At 38.5% G+C, this 18,528-nt stretch overlaps 1 protein-coding gene across 7 annotated transcripts in view; it reads right to left on the bottom strand.

Annotated features, from left to right (window-relative positions):
* Positions 1-18,528, bottom strand: part of diaph2 (diaphanous-related formin 2) — a 424,876-nt gene that overhangs the window by 308,436 nt on the left and 97,912 nt on the right. For all 7 annotated transcript variants that reach the window (XM_053235486.1, XM_053235484.1, XM_053235480.1 and 4 more), the window contains 5 exons: positions 13,201-13,309; positions 9,981-10,091; positions 9,107-9,219; positions 7,439-7,555; positions 3,426-3,544 (listed from right to left, as the gene is read on the bottom strand). In XM_053235486.1, the coding sequence (XP_053091461.1) occupies positions 3,426-3,544; positions 7,439-7,555; positions 9,107-9,219; positions 9,981-10,091; positions 13,201-13,309 (569 nt within the window). The remainder of the gene's footprint in view (positions 1-3,425; positions 3,545-7,438; positions 7,556-9,106; positions 9,220-9,980; positions 10,092-13,200; positions 13,310-18,528) is intronic.

The following is an 18,528-nucleotide window of genomic DNA, read 5'->3' as shown; positions in this document are numbered from 1 at the left end:
AATTAATAACAAAATTAATTACTGTTATGAATTTATGTTTTTTTATTATTATTTCTACCAATATAAAGTGTGTTGAAACCTTTGTAGGCATAAAAAATATTAATCGAATGTATAGCTCCACAACTGATTGACCTAAAATCATGGCTTTGTGGAGACTGCCACTTTGACATCATATATTGCTTTTAAAATCTGCAATGTAATGTGACAGACACTGACAGTGAAATAGCCATAAAAATGTGAGGTCCTATCTCTGCAGTGCTTCATTGTATCGACATAAAATTTGAAAGCTACATTGAGGACCATGTCCTAAGATAGGACAAAACATCATCTAGACATTTTTACACCCTGTTTAATATTCAACAAGAACCTCAGGATTAAGAAAATACAATAGGCACAGAAAAATTGCAAGAGGGAAAAGGACCATCTCACTTGTGTTTTTCCTGAAAGAGATACACATGGTCACTAATCCTGTGATAGAAGATGGTCTGAATATTTTTCATGATACATAGACTGAATATATTTTCTTGATTTGTCTCAATACTCACACTCTTTAACCCCTCTCAGCAATGCGCCTCTGTTTATTTCTAATGATACACTAGAAACACACTCTCACATACTATGATAAAGTTGTTGTTTCGAGAAAAATAATTCCACTTGGGTTGAAAATGCCAGAGCTAAAGTATGCAATGTCACTCAGACATTCCTGGTGCTACATACTCAATACAAAGTGCTGGACTGAGCAGAGGGACAGGAATAATACAAGACAGACCTGTGCAGAGAACCAGCTGTTGCGGGAGAACCCATTTACACAGGTTACAGCCCACTGCTGCTGGAGAACCCACTGATATAGCACCCACATAAAAGCTTTGTGAGATCAAAGTGGCTGAAAACCCACTGGTTCTACTTGTGTTGCAGAAGCCCTGACTGAAAACACTGACATTCAGATGATTGAGTGAAAATCTGTTGACACATAGGTTGACATTACAGATGATTTTACTGAAGAACTTGAAAAAAAATCTCTGCTATTATTAATTTCATCCTCAAAAGAAAGACATGATATTACACAATTGAACAGATAAACAAGTTCCTAGACGCTGCAAAAACAAAACTTTGGTTTTCCCAAATCAATTTCCTAGGATCATGTACCATGGTGATGAAAAAGGCAACAACAGAGGAGCTGGAACAGCCCAAATGCTGCAGGCTCAAAAAATTCATCAGTGCCCTTCACAATACGCTACAAATCCATCATCTAAAAAGGAAACGTTAAGTTACGGACAGAATAAAAGCTACTGCTAATGATGTGACTGTTTTCAAAAACTGTAAAGTCAACAAGTCAACATCCTGTTTGGACATATTATCAGTACACAGGGTACAATGAACATTTTAATATAAAATAGATTTTGAGGGAAGCTGGGAAAATGGGTTATACACTATATGGCCAAAGGTTTGTGGGCACCTGACCATCAGACCCATATGTGGGCCTGCCCTAAACTGTTGCCACAAAGTTAGAAGCACACAAATGGCATAGGATGTTTTTGAATGCTGTAGCATTACAATTTCCCTTCACTGGAATTAAGTGGCCTAGCCCAAACATGTTCCAGCATATTGTCCCTGTGCACAAAGCGAGGTCCATGGAGACATGGTTTGCCAAGGATGGTGTGGAAGAAGTCGAGTGGCCTGCACAGAGCCCTGACCTCAACTCCACTGAACACCTTTGCGATGAATTGGAATGCCAACTGCACCACAGACCTCCTCACCCAGCATCAGTGTGTAACTTCACTAATGCTCTTGTATAATGCTTTTAATGAATTTTATTAATTGGCAAACATTATAAACTTTTCCTAACTTAAAATCCTTATTAAAAAAAAAAAAAAAAAACTACACTATGAACACTAGGGTGGCATGGTGGCACAGCAGATAGCATTGCTGCCTCACATCTCTAGAGTCCCTGATTTGATACTGTTTTCCTGTGTCTTTCGACTACCCAAGAAACATGTATATAGGCGGCTTGGCTATGCTAAATTGCTCCAGCTATGAATGAGTGTGTGAATGTGTGTGTGCTTGGTGCCCAGCGATGGATTGGTGTCCGATCTAGGGTGAATTCCTTCACCTTCTGCCCAGTGTTACTCAGCAGGTTCCGATTTCAAAGCCACCCTCACCAAGATAAAGATGAAAATTATTGAAGATGAATGTAGAAAGGAACCATGAGCACTAACTTTAATCCCTCTCTACCCTACCAGCTAACATTACTGTTTGCAAATATGGCAGTAACTTAAAACTTTGGAAGTCTGACCTTTCTAAATGTATTTTCCACACTTCCTGCATGTTATGCTTGCTTTCCATCTTTTTTGTTGGCCAAAAATTGTATCTCCTCCATTTCTACCACTGTACACTGTAATACACTGTTTTCTCATGGGAATGCTTGTGATCTCATGACATTGTCAAGTCCCCTCTTGACTGTGACCACGCTTTCCCATCCATTGGGAAAGCCATTCCCACCCATTCCATTCCCATCCCATGCTCAGTCATAATTTTTTTAATGTTGACAAAAGTGAAACAGTAAAATTATAGTCTACTTAGAAATATGTTCCCAGACAATTCAAGGACCTTTTTTTCACAGGAGCTGCTCATAGTTCTCTTATTTCCTCCATTTTGAACCTGTAATTCATTCGGAACAGAAGCTATGTACATAATGTGTAGTACTTGTAAAATAAATAAATAAATAAATAAAAAATTAAAAAAATTAAAAAGCTGGTGGAAATTCATTTTAGGGAACATCACTAAATTTCAAGCCAAAAAAATATTTAGGGTGATTACATGCCTTCAATAAATGTCAAAATAAGTCAAATTTGACTGGAACAGAATGGAAGGGTTAAATATTTTTTTGGAGGCTTGAATTTAACACTTAATTTTATAAAACATCTTGTCATCTTACTAACACTGAGATAAGCTGAAATGGATAGAGTGTCGGACTTGCAACCCGAACGTGAACCTGAAGGTTGTGGGTTCGAGTCTCAGGTAGAGCAGGGATTGTAGGTGGGGGGAGTGAATGACCAGCGCTCTCTCCCACCCTCAATACCACGACTGAGGTGAGACCCTTGAGCAAGGCACTGAACCCCCAAACTGCTCCGCGGGCGCCACAGCAAAAAAAAGGCTGCCCACTGCTCTGGATGTGTGTTCACTACTGTGTGTGTGTGCACTTGGATGGGTTAAATGCAGAGCACAAATTCCAAGTATGGGTCACCATACTTGGCCACAAGTCACTTCACTTCACTTAATGTCTATGTATGCGTAATTGTATGTATAACTGCTATAAAATTAAGATGTAAATAATGTGCTACAGTATTTCCTATTTACAGAGTTTTTAATTTTTCCAGCTAGAATTTAGCTAAATAGAGTAGCTGCATAACACACTTGTAACTTACCAATGAGTTGGGTGAAGTCTACATCTAGTCTCTCTCTGTAACCAAAGTCAGGGTCCATTCCACTCCGGTGCAGAACAACCTGAGCCACACACTCTTCAATCACCTTGTAGTATTGAGGTCTGAGTGAGAGAAATATTTACACATTTATAAAACTTTGCAAAACTAATCTTTAATAATATTCCATGCCACTGAAACAATTCAGTGCGTAACGAAATCAGTAATAACAAAGCATGAAGCTACAGAATGAGTTGACAGATGCACAGCAGTTATGCTCATACCTACATAGGAATAACATTCATGAAATGTATCAGTCAGGATTTAGGCCCCATCAAAGAACAGAGGCCTCTGATCAGGGTTGTGTCTCCTTGCTTGTGTTGCTTGACCTTAGTGCAGCTTTTGATACCACTGATCATTCTGCTTGATAGACTAGAAAATGTTGTAGGCGTTAAGGGAATGGCCTAATTGTTATCAGTTTGTAGATGTAAATGGTGACATCGCTACGCATACTAAGGTAAAGTCTGGTGGACTGCAAGGTTGAACTCTCTCTCTTTCACCATGTGCAGCAGTAAAATATCTTGGTGTAATTATTGACTCCAGCCTTTCATTTGATTCTCATGTAGATAATATTACTAGGATAGCCTTCTTTCATCTCAGAAATATTGCTAAGATATATAATATCACTATATGTTGCAGAAAAATTAGTTCATGCTTTATTACCTCTAGGTTGGATTATTGTAATAAGCTCCAGTCAGTCCAGAATGCAGCAGCGAGAATCCTTACTAGAACCCAAAGATATGACTACATCACCACTATCTTATGCACAATGAATTCACTCCCAATCATCTTTCATATTGATTATAAAATATGACTATTGACCTATAAAGCACTGAATGATCTTGTGCCACAGTACCTGAGCCAACCTTTGGTCTTTTATGATCTGGCTATTTGTTGGTACATCGAATACTGAAGGATACAGCAGGGGGTATAGTTTTCACTTACAAAGTTATGGAACAGCCTTCCAATTAGTGTTCAGAGCTCAGACACAGTCTCAGTGTTTAAGTCTAGGCTGAAAATATATTTGTTTAGCCAAAGCTAGAGGGTTCACAGTCACAGAGTCTTGTGGTGAACTGGGATGTTTGGATGCTGTGGCCCCCCTCTCTCACGCATTCACTCAGGTTTGCTGACAGTGGAGTGGCTGGCTGCTTTACCTTCTGTACCTTACCTTTACTGTTACCTTCTGGCTCTCCTTTTTAGTTAAGCTGTCATAGCTACTCTTGCCGGAGTCCCTGCTTGCACTCTGCATGCAAAGTACATAGTTCTTAACCATTACGAGACAAAAAGCATACCTAACAATCTCTCCTTCTCTCTCTGTCAAGCTACATATGCTACTCCCGAGATACCAGTGATCCTGACCCCTTATGCTCTCCAGACCTGCCTGATCCATCCTGATGCCCTACTTCTGGATGGAGTTCTCATCGGTCGGAGATCGCGCCCTGCTGCTGGGGGTGGCCTCCACATGGACGGCGTGAAGAACATTGGGACTGCTGTGGATGGTGCCGCTTGGGGACCATGGAGATGGCTTTGGTCTGTGGTTCATATGGGCAATTGTACTGTGATGGCTTGGGACTGCAATTGCTGTGGCAGCTTTGGGGCTGCGGTTGCCCTGAGCAGTTTTGCACTCAGGTCGCCATCAGTGGATAGGTTCAACAAAACAGACTTCATGTGAAGACTGTAATGAATTTCCTGGTTACATAAATTGCACTCTTTGTCCAATTATTAAAATAATCCTAATATTTATGATTGTTAGTTTGTCCAATTACTTTTGAGCCTGTGAAAATGGAGGGACTCTGCAAAAAACATCTGTAATTCCTAAATGGTTAAAGAAATATTTTTGTTAAACCCCTTCAATTAAAGCTGAAAGTCTACACTCCAATCACATTTCACTGCGTCATTTCAAATCCATTGTGGTGGGGTACAGAGGCAAAATTATGAAAATTGTGTCACTGTGCAAATACATATGGACCTGGCCATATGTGTTATGCTATCTATCTATTTTTACGTACAGTTTTCACAGATCTAAAATCTGTGGGGGAAATTATGACGCAGTGTGCTGACACAAATCTGTGGGGCTAATTGATCCCATTAGCCCCTCCCCTGCATGCTGCTTATTCCTTTTGCATTTTGCATAAAATTGCATTTTATTTATGTCCTGTCAACACTGTCTACTATATCATACATGTATCTTGCACCTTGGGTCCAGGATAAAGCTTATTTCATCTCACTGGGTACTGTACATTGTATCTGGTTGTGACAATGATCTACTTGACTTGACACATCAAAGCACAAAATTTGCTTTTCACAGGAGAAAGCTGAGAATGTGTGTTATTGTGTTTAGGAGGTACTTTATTAAAGATTTAAGGTAGGCTGGCAAGGTCAAGGGAAAAAAAGCATCTTTTTAACTCAACCTCAGTTCTCAACTAATGTTATTATTTGGTATGTCATGCAGCTGGATTTTCAGTTGAGTACTGGTGACTTAGCTTGTCACATAGTCTGTGTTTGTCATGATGTAACTAAGCTAGCTTCAGACATAAGTCATGTTAGCTTTAGCTTACTTCATGTTACTTGATCAATTTATAATATCTATGTACTGTAGCTGTAAAGGTATTTTGTACTTTGTGATTTTATTATTTCTGATATATGACTTTATTATAAAATAACTCTTGAAATCTCTAGTCAGATTTATTTTTAATTGGCTACTTTCATACTTGTTTTAATAAGTGTTTGTAGATATAAAATTATCAATAAAAGTAAAAGTAATAGAAGTAAAATAAATAAATAAATAAAAGTAAAACACTGCCTGCTCCTACACTTGTGGCTGAAATACACATTATTATTAACATAATAAGATGTCCTACATTTCTTGTGGCTGGGCTACCATCTTTCCAGCATGGTACAGATAACTAGAAAGACATAAAAGGCTGACCTAGAACTGTCAGACCCTACCACTGTAGATAGCATATGCCCCCCCTCAATACAGCATCACACTCACTTCTCCCTCCCTCCTTCTCGCTGTCTGGCACCTTCTTTCCTGTCTCTTATCTAACTAATGCTCCACACGAACCATGTAATCCTCATATCAGTCACAGCCAAAACCATGTGCGACATATTTTCTCACTCTCATCTACCTCCTCTTTATCATGTCCTACAAGCCAACCTAATAAAAAAAGGGAAAAGGTGAAAAGGAATCTAAAGTTCTGGTTTATTCCAATTTCTTAGTGAGTTTAAAGTTTAAATGTCTGAATTATGGGAACGTTTTGTTTGATTTAAAGACAAAACTAATACAAATAAGAATACTAATACTACTAATAATTAATATACTCTTTCATGCAAGTTGATAGCTTTGATTATCAGCCAGTCAGTAAATCATATGGACCAAACTACAGATTGGGTCAGATCCGATCTGGCAGAAAGAGATATGGCATTAATGTCCCTATTCCCTATTGAGACTTGGTCATTAACGTACACAGTGTCTTTAAATCCAACAAAACTTTCCTTTTAATCTAAATTATAGCCATACAACAAAAAACAACTAATTTAATCTAGTACATAAAAACATTTCCAAGGTTCAAAGGCTGGAAACGCATGATGAATTATGATGTGATCCTGGATTGCTGTCTGAAATAGGGATTTGGGCATAAAAGCCACAGCCTAGTTTTTAAAAAGAGAAAAAACCTTTCACCATCAGATTTCTGGCTTCTACTTACTTGTATAAACACTGTAATTTGGTGAAAATATGTTGTGTATAGTCAGGACTGGTAACAATAAAATAAGGTATTTAGATTTAGAGAAAAATATTTAAAATATGCTTCAAGAATATCTTGAGGTCTGTTTTGTTGAGTCACCTTGGCCTATATTGGAAATGAAGCGCAGGAAGACCAGAATGCCCTTTAGGTTAAAATTAGGTGTTCTGGCACAGATTAGAAAAGATCATTATTTGGGGAAGTTATGCTCACCTGATATAGTAGTCATTCCTGATGAGCAGCAAGTGCTGAAGAATAGATAGGAAATAGGACTCTGCGCCTGTATCTTTCACCATGTTGGACAGAATATGGTAAACCTCATCCATATCAGTGCACCAACAGTCAAGGAACTGTTTGTTTGGGGTGTGTCATGAAGATAGAAGAGCATGTTATAAACTAAATGACAGAACAGTGAACAGAACAGACAAAACTTTTTTAATGAAATAACAAAAATACACAGCAATTTCAAAGCCATTTGGCCAGTGTTGTTGAAAGTCCATAGGTGTCTGAATGACCATACCCGTGTCTGTCCACTAAAACTGTTCTCCCTTATTTTAAAGTCTTTTGAGATATAACTTAAGCCAACAAAACCAAGGATGAATTGCTCCTGCTGTCTACTTATAAGCCCTTGCCAATAGTATGGATATAATATGAATCTAAATTCCCAAGCTCCAAAGCTTCATTATGTAAAGCTAAAATACAATAATCACCCCTTTCATAATTTCTAGATGTTTGGTGATACCTGATATTTTAAGTTAATTGCTTAAATCATACCATATTCTTTCCAACTAAATATCCACTGAACTTACAACATATCAGTTGTTCAAATCGTGCCAGTTCTATACATGTTCTGTCAGCACAGCATGGCATTTGAAGTTCATTTCCATTCCTGATAAAAGACTGTAAGTGTCCAACATAAATCATGACTACTTGCATACAGAACACTGATTTTGGGTTTTGTGCACTAGCATTAATAATAAACATAGTGAAATAAAGGCTCATGAATAACCATAAGCAGGAGTAGCAACCTCTGTGAAACCGGCACCCACTTAAAAAGAAATTGTATAAAACCTACAGTATATTAGTTGCTTGGGTTGATTTGTGCTATAAATGGTTTGTGTTTGTTTGGGTGTTGAGATTTTATAACAGCTATATTTCAGTGTAAGTCTATAGCCAAAACTGATCTCACAGTGCACCAAACCCTTGACATCTGGTCAGTTGGTTGCTCTTTGCTTTGTTGAGATATTACAGTGATGTTACTCTTGGCAGGCAACTTACACTGATATTTATATAATATCACAAAAACCAAATCAACACAAACAATTTCTTTCCGGCACAACAAATAAGCACAAATGCAACATAAATGAATGTTAATGGATTCACTGAGGTGGTCCATCACTGACAAGCAGTGTCTTCTCAGCTACTAATTAAAATTCAGCAGCTGGATGGAGTCTCCAAAAATTGACATTCATGAGAAAAGCACAGAATGAGGCAGAGTGGTATAAAGGTGAAAAAGCTGTTGTTGGTTTGGACAGGTACAGAAATGAATGTTATGAACTAAACTATGAGTATCACATGCAAGGCTGCTTTAGATATTTTCCTTCTCACTAAAGGAATATGCTGGAGCACATAGAAAAACTGTTATTTCTATGTGAGAATTAGGGGTCAAATTCAAATGTATAGAGGGAAAATGGTAAATATACATAACCACATGGGAAGTTATCAGAAGCTGTGAAATATAATGACAAATTCTGCCTTAGCCTGGACAGGCTCCAAGTGAAATGGGGGCACCGGGTTTAAGATTTAAGAAACTGAGAGAGAGCAGCACATCTCACTCTTGAGCTGTTGTTTGTGGAAAAGGAATTGCTGTGAAAAGGATATTCCATCTCTGTGCGGATGTCATCCAGCCGGTGAGACAGCTCAATAGAATCCTCCTCCTTATTCTCATTGAACACCTTCAGCTGAATGTCCAATTCTTCCGTCTCCTTCAGCTCCTGTCATTAGAGAGGAGGAAAAAATGAGTATGTAAGATCATTAAAGAAACAGCGGGGAGCTACAACTGGAGGTTACTATCTCCATCCCCATTGTTGTCACTCTGATCCAAATGGTGTATTATTTACAGTAAATGCACTACAATCACAGTAGGTTTAGGTTTCTGATTTAAGCACATTTGACTGCTTGCTGTGATGCCCTCCTCCTATTCTTTAGCTCTATTCTATATTTCTGGATTCCACTGGTGGGAATGGAACACCTACACCTGCAGTATGAATTACTGCAAGTGGAGTATATATGCAGTAAAATGTAACCTAGAATTCTGCAGCTATCAATCACACAACTGCACTTTAGGCATGACATCTGTGTTATAGAAACAGAGAATCAGAGAGTGAGAAAGCATGTAATTCCACAGCAGGGAACAGTAAATTCACACATGCGTGCACACACACACTCCAACTAACTCTTTACCATATATTAAATATAACTAAAAAGTCTTGTTTTTCTTTTCTTTTTTTGCTTCTATTTTTGAATACAATAGAAACTGGAAACTTATTATACTTAATTCTTGTGTCTAAATAAATGTCTACTGTAAATGGAGCAATAAGGATTGGAACAGAAGTCCAGATAGTGTAAAACAATTGAGCAGGAAGTGTATTAGAAGTTCTTTTATTAGCAATTTGCAGCAGAATTTCCTGAAATGTTCTAGAATATGCTCAAGGGAAACACTGCTTTGAGAAATGATATGTCAGAAAAAACTCACTGGCAGGATCTTCTTCAGGCCACAGCGCAGAAACTCGTTCCGTAAATGGATTCTGAAGTCCAGATCATCCGGAGAGGTGACCAGGGCATTGATTAGTTGCATGCAGGCTGTCTGTGTTCACATGTGCACACACAAATACAAACAAGGTCTAAACCCATTCCTCATCAATTTGATGCTAATTATTACTACCTTATGTTCACATAATTATATCTTGGTGTGCAAAATAAAATATGGTAGAACATTATATAAAACAATGAAATTATGATGGATGCAATAGTGAAGGATAAGACAGGATGAAAGTCTCCACAACAAAGAGCAGACAGCATGAACAACTGGTCTGTAGATTTTTAAACCACTTGTAGTGCAGTTGGCAGATGATGGGATGAGCTAAACAGGCACACTAAAACATTTTTAATTTAGAAGTTCACTGCAGTGGGCAGAGATAAGTGCTACGAATCTTAACTGGTTGTAAAGTAACTCCTAGAACCAAGGCAACATGATGAATAATATGTGAAGAATAACAGCCATGTGGAAGGATAGCACTCTGTGTGTGTATATGAGAGGCTCAGACACTCTATTAACATCAGAGACACTTCCCCAGAAAAAGAAAAGAAAAATTCAGAAAAAATCTCTTTGCCTTGCAAGTGTTCTCCTTTCACCATTCTCAATGTCAATTCATCCATTATTTTGTTCGAAGAGTTTAAGGACCTAACAAGTGTAGTCTAATGTCAAACATTTCCTGCAGGCAGCTGTGCTCATCATAAGCAGCTCACTGATAAGCTTCTGGTGAATAATCTGAAAAAATATCGCTCCAGTGGAATAATTTTAAAAAAAGGTGCTGCTGGGACAGAACAAAGGGCCTCATTTATCAATCCTCTAGTAAAGTTGTATGTAAAAACAAACTAAAAATTTCCGTTGGATTTACAAAAGTTCGTGCTCACATGTGTATGTTGATAAATGCCAATCACCCATAAATTACCAGGCACGTGCACAGCACATATGATTAGCATTTGGTGATGCCTACAAAACTTCACTAAAGGCAAAGCTAACAGAGCTGAAACAATGAGTAAATGGCAAAAAATTACTTCTCAGAGGTAGAAGTTAAAGTTATTTTGACTCACCTCTCTGTCAATAAAAATATACAGTATATTATTTAACAGCATTACAGCACCTGAAAAGGCCAATATCTAGAGCCAAATTACAGAAAAGGTTTACACAGAAAAAGGTTTTTCTTCTTAACTGAATGACTGGCCTTATTTGTCTTAAATTATGGATTTATGCTGGCTTGGTTTCTTTAATTCTTTTCATGTTTATTATTTTTCTTTAGTTAATGCCATTAATATGAAATGACTGGGTTTCACAACATTTTCATTACATTTAGATGTAATTGAAATACACAGGATATTTAAACTTGACAGTGTAGTCTGTATATAAAACTGCACTAATTCATATATTATATGAATTGAAGCCGATCAGTTGAGGTTTAGTTAGTCATTAGTTAGACTTTTTATGAGTATATTTGAACACACTCAGGAGCATGCCCAGAATATGAAACTTTTTCTACAGGATATTTATGAAAACCAAATTTCTCATGTAAATGATTTACAAATAAATCCATTCATATCCACCTAGATAAATGCGGCCCAATGTTTGAACGCTTTCACTGGCAAGAAGAAACAAAACAGAAAAAAACTATTTTTAATCCCATTAAAAAGCCAGACCTTGTAGCCTATTCACAGGTTTTAATAGTTCTTAATTTCTCTGAATCTTATGCAGCAGCAAAGTTTTTTAATTCACATTACAATTAGTAAAGGTTTTTTCATTAACAATCCCTTTTTTGCAAGATTGAAAACCAAATTATGCAAAAACTGTTTTAATCCAGCACTTTATAGCCAAGAATCTTCTTCACTACAAATCCACACCTGATGATTGGTTGGGATATGATCACAGATGAACATGACCAGTACAGGAATAAAAAGAAAATTGAACAGAAGATGATAAACTCTGTATCACTGCCATTTCTCTTCCTCTCAGACTAGACAAGAGAAGCAGAGTACACACACAACACTACATGGCCAAAAGTATGTGGACACCCCTCCTAATTATTGAGCTCAGGTGTTTGTCACACCCATTGTTAACAGGTCTATAAAATCAAGCATATAGCCATGCAATCTTCATAGACAAACATTGGCAGTAGAATAATTCACTGAACACCTTCGAGGTGAACTGGAATGTTTACTGAGAGCCACGCCTTCTCGTCCAACATTGCCTGACCTCACAAATGTCCCATTGACTGAATGGGTACAAATTCCCAGACACACTCCAAAATCTTGTAAAAAGCCTTTCCAGAAGATTGGAGGCTTTTATAGCTGCAGTCGAGTGGGCGGGAGGGGGGGCTTGATACCCATCCATGGTTTTGGTATGGGATGTCCAACAATCTCACACAGGTGTGAGGGTCAGGTCCATATACTTTTGGCCATACATGCACATGAAAGATACAATAAACTAAACATAGGGCTATACTGTTAAGCACATTCCAATATGTTATAACATTTCATTCACAGGGAAATATGGTAGATGCTCACATATCAGGCTAAAAATTGGTTAACTAAGAAAAACATAATTGTTGATTTGGTGAAGCTTTCTGTAAGGAGATGTATTTTTAAAATTTATGGAAAAAGTCTCGGTGTCAGCGCTTTTTAACTTCAAGAGAGAAAGAGATAAAAAGAGAGGCTGATGAGGGAAGAACTTTTTAAAACTGCTGTAACATAAGTGATAACAGGAAATAACTTGTTTCAGGAGCTAAGGTACAGAAGACCCCTGAATGATAAAAAAAAATATCAGTTTCAGTGTAGCCTCAATGTCAAATATAGTTTCTTGGGCCAAAAAGCCTCACTGTGTCCCTGTCCACTGACAGCAACAGATTACTGCAATAGAAATGTTACAAAAAAAAAAAAAAAAAAGAAAGAAGGGAAACAAAAAAATACACTTACTGTGTATTTGTCATTATTGTGTGTCTAACAGCATTTTTAACAATGAACTGCAAAAACTAACCACAAGCTTGCAATGACTGTTTGCATTATATTCTTTAATAAAAGTGTTAAATGGAATAAGAAAAAATATATAGATGTTATTCAGATCAAAGGTGGGTGTGAGTTGTGTGGGAATTAGCAGGTGTCAGGCTGTAATGTTATTTTCTTGCAAAGGATAGACAGCTGACCTGGAGCTGCTGAGCTTCATGGTTCTCCAGACCCTCTACTATTGAAGCAAATCTCTCTTTGTTATTTCTCTCTGCTGCGATTGTCATGGCTGCCAGGATCTTATCCAGACTAAGAACAATAAAAAGACAAAAAGACATTAAAAGACACATTAGCAAGATATTTAAAAAAAAAAAAAAAAAATCATTGGGAAAAAAATTGATGGGAAATTAGTTAATAGAAACCATTAGCCCAAATCCCATTAGATACGGTTTATTCAAATATGAAATGTCAGAACAAATGAAATTATATTTTTATATATGAAACTAATATAATGTCACCAAGTATTAGTAAATGAGTCACTGAATCATTCATTCAAACCGATTCGTTCAAAACGGCTGATTCATTCATGAACGAAGCAAGTGATTGTCTATGAATGAGTCATTGACTCACTGACACCCGATTCGTTCAAAAACGCTAAATCATTTAAGAATGAAACACCATCCTGTGCTCCTACGAGATGCAACTGTTCTGCTTTGTTTGGAACTATTTTCGTTGGTGAAATAGAGCAAAAACAGTCAAAATTGGCAATATTGCATCATTATCACTTAATATCAACTTATTGTTTATTGAACTGTTGTATAAAATGAATGTCACATTTGCAATCGTGCTGATATTCGGGGAAAATAGCACTCTTGCTCATGTGATATGTAACTATATTTATTATGTTATTAAAAAAAAAAAAGAGAGAACTCATACAGGGGCAATTCATATCTTGAATTTTGTGGACATTTTTATTAATTTTGGTGGCATTTCCGACCCTGCACGACACTATCTGACACCAACGCCAGACTAGCTTGCTTGTTGTTAACCGTAATGGAGGGCTATTGCCTAAGCTAGGCTGGCTGTATTGAGATGTTTTATTAGTGGTTTGTGGTTTAATTTCACAGCAGTGGCACACTATTCTGAAGCTTAGAGCAAACACTATCGTTACCTGGTTGTCACCAGTGAGGGCTGGTCAGGGAGACTTGGATGCGTGCGTTAACTGTGGTGGCTGTGACAAGGGAAGTCGAAGAGGAAGGGGCAGGGGCTCATACGGTTTCGCAGAAATAGAACTTAAATGCAGTTGTTCGGCACACACTTAATTGAGAATTGATGCCATGGGCCAAATTTAAATAAAAACTAAAATATAAAATTAAAAAAAAGAAAAAAAATGTCTTGCGAGAAGGGCACTTATCTAGTCAGAGACCAAAAGGGCAGGTGATTGAGCACCATCTGGGGTCTATCTGTGCACATGCCTGCACCTGATGATAGCCATGATACTCAGAAAAGTATAATGCATTACGACATTAATATATCACAATATTTATTCACCAGAGCAGTCTTATCATACTATCACACAATCTAGTATCAAAACAATTTTCTATCAAAACAATTTTCTGACCATCTGACTGTACAGACTAGATCAGAGTACCTTTGCCTTGGAACAATGACAGCTTTGTGGACTAACCAATGACTATAATCCAGAATGTTTAACAATTAATGGCAGTTGACAATCAGTATTGTCCGTGGAACAGATTATTTGACTGTCTTGAAGACTAACATGTGCTTTCTCCAAGAGACTTGAAGTCAGTCAAACGCATCTTTTCAAACTGCTCCTCACAACGTGTCAAAAGGCACTATAACACACTTAGAGTAAAGCACTATCTGCCATCTTCCATAAAAATGAGTTCAAACATTGATGCGACATTTGATATTGTCTTTATAACAAAATCAGGAAAAAAAAAAACTTTCTTCTTCTGCTAAAACAGGACAGAGCAGTCCAAATGCAAATGCAGAAAACGAACCTTTAGTGACATGTTGCATGGTTTTGTATGCCTGAAGAATTTTGTCACCTGGCTGGATGAAGTTTGGTGGTCTGTAGTTCCCAAGAAAATTTTCATAACATTCCTAAATGTCTTCCATAGAATTTTCTCTGATCCACTAGAGGTCCTTCAAATAGTCATTGACTACCTGTTTGATTTGTGTTTACTGCAGCTGTCTTCAGTTCCTGCTTGCTCTTAGGGCATTTTGCCTTCAGCAATGAAAATGCATTCTCATTCAGTTTCAGTTTCTCTGTATTTTCTATGGTGAAATGTTCTCTTGATTGACACAGATATGCCTACCTCCTGCAAGTTGTTCTTGATCTGGCCAAATGTTATGAAGGGGTTTTTCTTCACCAGGGAAAAATTTATTTTCATCTACCATAGTTGAGCTTGCATGTCTTGGATCATGAGCAAGTCCTTTCGTTCTCCACACTTTGGCCTTTCCATCACTTTGTTAGAAGTTAATCTGGGTTCCAGAACTTTTGTGGTTCATCTCTGTATTTCTTTGTGAATTCCAACGTGGCCTTCCGGTTCTTACTGTTGATGAGTGGTTTGCATCTTGTGGTATGGCCCCTACATTTCTGCTCTCAAAATTTTCTTTGAATGCTGGATTGTGAAACCGTCACCCCTGTCCTGTGGAAGTTGTTGCTGATGTCACTGACTGTTGTTTTTGGGTTTTTCTTCAGTGTTCTCACAATGTATCCGTCATCAACTGCTGTTGTTTTCCTTGGCCAACCTTCAATGTCTGGTTGTTAGTACACCAGTGGTTCCTGGGAAGCTGCCCATGTTTTGTGTGTTGACGTAGTTCCTGTTTTCGAATCATTTGCCAGGAGTTTCTTGCTTGTGTCGGTGTTTAAACTATACTGTTTCTTTCTTTCTTATCCATAATTTTGCAATATCTTTTTCATCTGCTGTATTTTTCACTTTCATTTCTGCCATATTTTCATTTTTTCAAAGAATGCTTTTGTTTTTTGTCAAGACAGCTAACAGAGGCCATCGACGCCGGATCCACGCCGTCTCAAATAATATCAACAAGTCTTTGACTAAGGTACGATAGCTTTATTTGTGATAAATGTATGTTTAGTTAGCTCTCTGACAGAGAAGACTGCAGCATTAGAGGTGCGCACCCAGACTCTAGAGAGGGTTAGTGAGAGTGAGAGCAGCATAGTTTCTGTAGGAGAAAGTCTGGATGCCTTAGGCAAAGTTAGCAATCCCCCAACTTAGAGCCCTTACAGCGGGGCGAATGGGTGACGACTCTGCGGCATAATCGCAAAGCCAAAGCTAATGCTAAGGCTCACCCACGGGAGCACCACTCCTCTCCGCTTCACGTGTCTAACAGGTTTGCTCTCCTCAGTGAAGCACCCGCTGAGAAACCTGAAAGAGCTCTGGTTATAGGAGACTCTATCTTAAGGCACGTGAAATTAGATAGGCCTTTAGGGGCACCAGCAGCACTAGTTAGGTGTAGACTGGGAGCCAGGGCGCCGGACATAGCAGGTCATCTCATGGTCTTAGGCAAGCACAGGTTCTTCCCGAGTATCCATATCACTCTGGAAGGTGTTGCTCTCACTTCCTGTAGCATAGCACATAGTCTCAGGACAGGGCTAGTTAATCGGTGACAATCCAGAGCCAAGGCCAGTAGCAGACAAGCAGGCTAAACTGACTGTCTGCTAGCTGCACTGAGTCGTCACTCAGGTTCCAACATATTGAGACTGTGTCTGTTCCCCGAGCTAAACAAAAATGTAGAAATACCCAGAAAGTTTGTTTTAGTAACCTAATTAACATAAAATTAAATCAAACCAAATGCACAGCCAGCACCGTTAATCTGAAGCTAGGACTGTTGAATATTAGATCTCTTACGTCTAAAGCGAATTCTGTTAATGAAACTATTACTGATCAGGAGTTTAATGTACTGTGTTTAACAGAAACGTGGATTAAACCGAATGAGTAAGTAGCATTAAATGAAGCTAGTCCTCACAATTACAGTTACATAAATCAGCCCCGTCTAAGTGGCAGAGGAGGAGGAGGCATTGCAGTTATTTATAATGATAACCTAGATGTCACACAAAAACCTAGTTACAAATTCAACACATTTAAAGTTCTTTATACTAATGTAACATACATAACCACAAAAAAATAGGTCTACCAAGATGATTCTGCTATTTATTATTTACAGATCCCCAGGGGCCATATTCTAAATTCCTTTGTGAATTTGCAGATTTCATCTCTAACCTGGTTGTTTGTTTAGACAAAGCATGTAGATAGTATCACTTGCTTTGTTTCATCTCAGAAATATTGCTAAGATAAGAAATATATTGTCAGTACATGATGCAGAAAAATTAGTTCATGCTTAGGTTGGATTATTGTAATGCCTTACTGTCTGGATGTTCCAGTAGGTGCATAAACAAGCTGCAGTTAATCCAAAATGCATCAGCGAGAGTCCTTACTAGAACCAGAAGATATGATGACATCGCCCCTATCTTAACCACACTGCATTGGCTCCCAGTCAAATTTCGTATTGATTATAAAATACTACTATTGACCAATAAAGCACTAAATGGTCTCGCACCACAGTACCTGAGTGCACTTTTGGTCTTTTATGATCTGCCACACCTACTTTGATCAAAAGGTGCAGGCTATTTGTTGGTAGCTCGAATAGTGAAGGCTGTAGCAGAGGATAGAGCTTTCTCTTACAAAGCCCCACAATTATGGAACAGCCTTCCAATTAGTGTTCGGGGCTCAGACACAGTCTCAGTGTTTAAGTCTAGGCTGAAAACATATTTGTTTAGTCAAGCCTTTTTTTCAGGGAAAGCCGTTTTTTCTCAGGGAAAGGAGCAGTTCTGGAGGGTTCACAGGCATAGAGTGTTGTGGTGAACTGGGATGTTTGGACGCTGTTGCCCCCCACTCTCATGCGTTCACTCAGGTTTGTCAACGGTGGCGTGGCTGGCCACTTTATGTCAAAGGGTGCCCTCATGTCTGTGTTACCTTCTGGCTGTCCCTTTAGTTATGTTGTCATAGCTACTCTTGCCGGAGTCCCTGCTTGCACTCTGCATGCAGAGTACATTGTCCTTAACCATTAAATGACAAGAGCATACCTAACAATCTCTACCTCTCTCTCCCTCCCTCTGTCGAGTTACACATGCTACCCCTGAGATACCAGTGATCCTGACCCTTTCTGCTCTCTGGAACTGCCTGATCCATCTCTCGCTGCTGCTGGGGGTGGCCCCACATGGATGGCCTGAAGATCAGTGGGATTGCTGGGGATGGTGCCACTTGGGGGCCATGGAGATGGCTTGGAGATCTCATATGGGGAGTTGAACTGTGATGGCTTGGGACTGCGATTGCTGTGGCTTTGGGGCTGCAGTTGAAACGAGCAGCTTTGTATTCAGGACTCCATCAGTGGACAGTGGATAGGTTTAACAAACCGGACTTCTTGTGCAAACTGTGAGGAATTTACTGGTTGCATAACTGCACTATTTGTCCATATAG

Source organism: Pangasianodon hypophthalmus, chromosome 7 (genome assembly GCF_027358585.1).
Source record: "Pangasianodon hypophthalmus isolate fPanHyp1 chromosome 7, fPanHyp1.pri, whole genome shotgun sequence".
NCBI lineage: Eukaryota > Metazoa > Chordata > Actinopteri > Siluriformes > Pangasiidae > Pangasianodon > Pangasianodon hypophthalmus.
The sequence above is the reverse complement of the archived record's forward strand: the minus strand, read 5'-3'. Positions and strand labels throughout refer to the sequence as shown.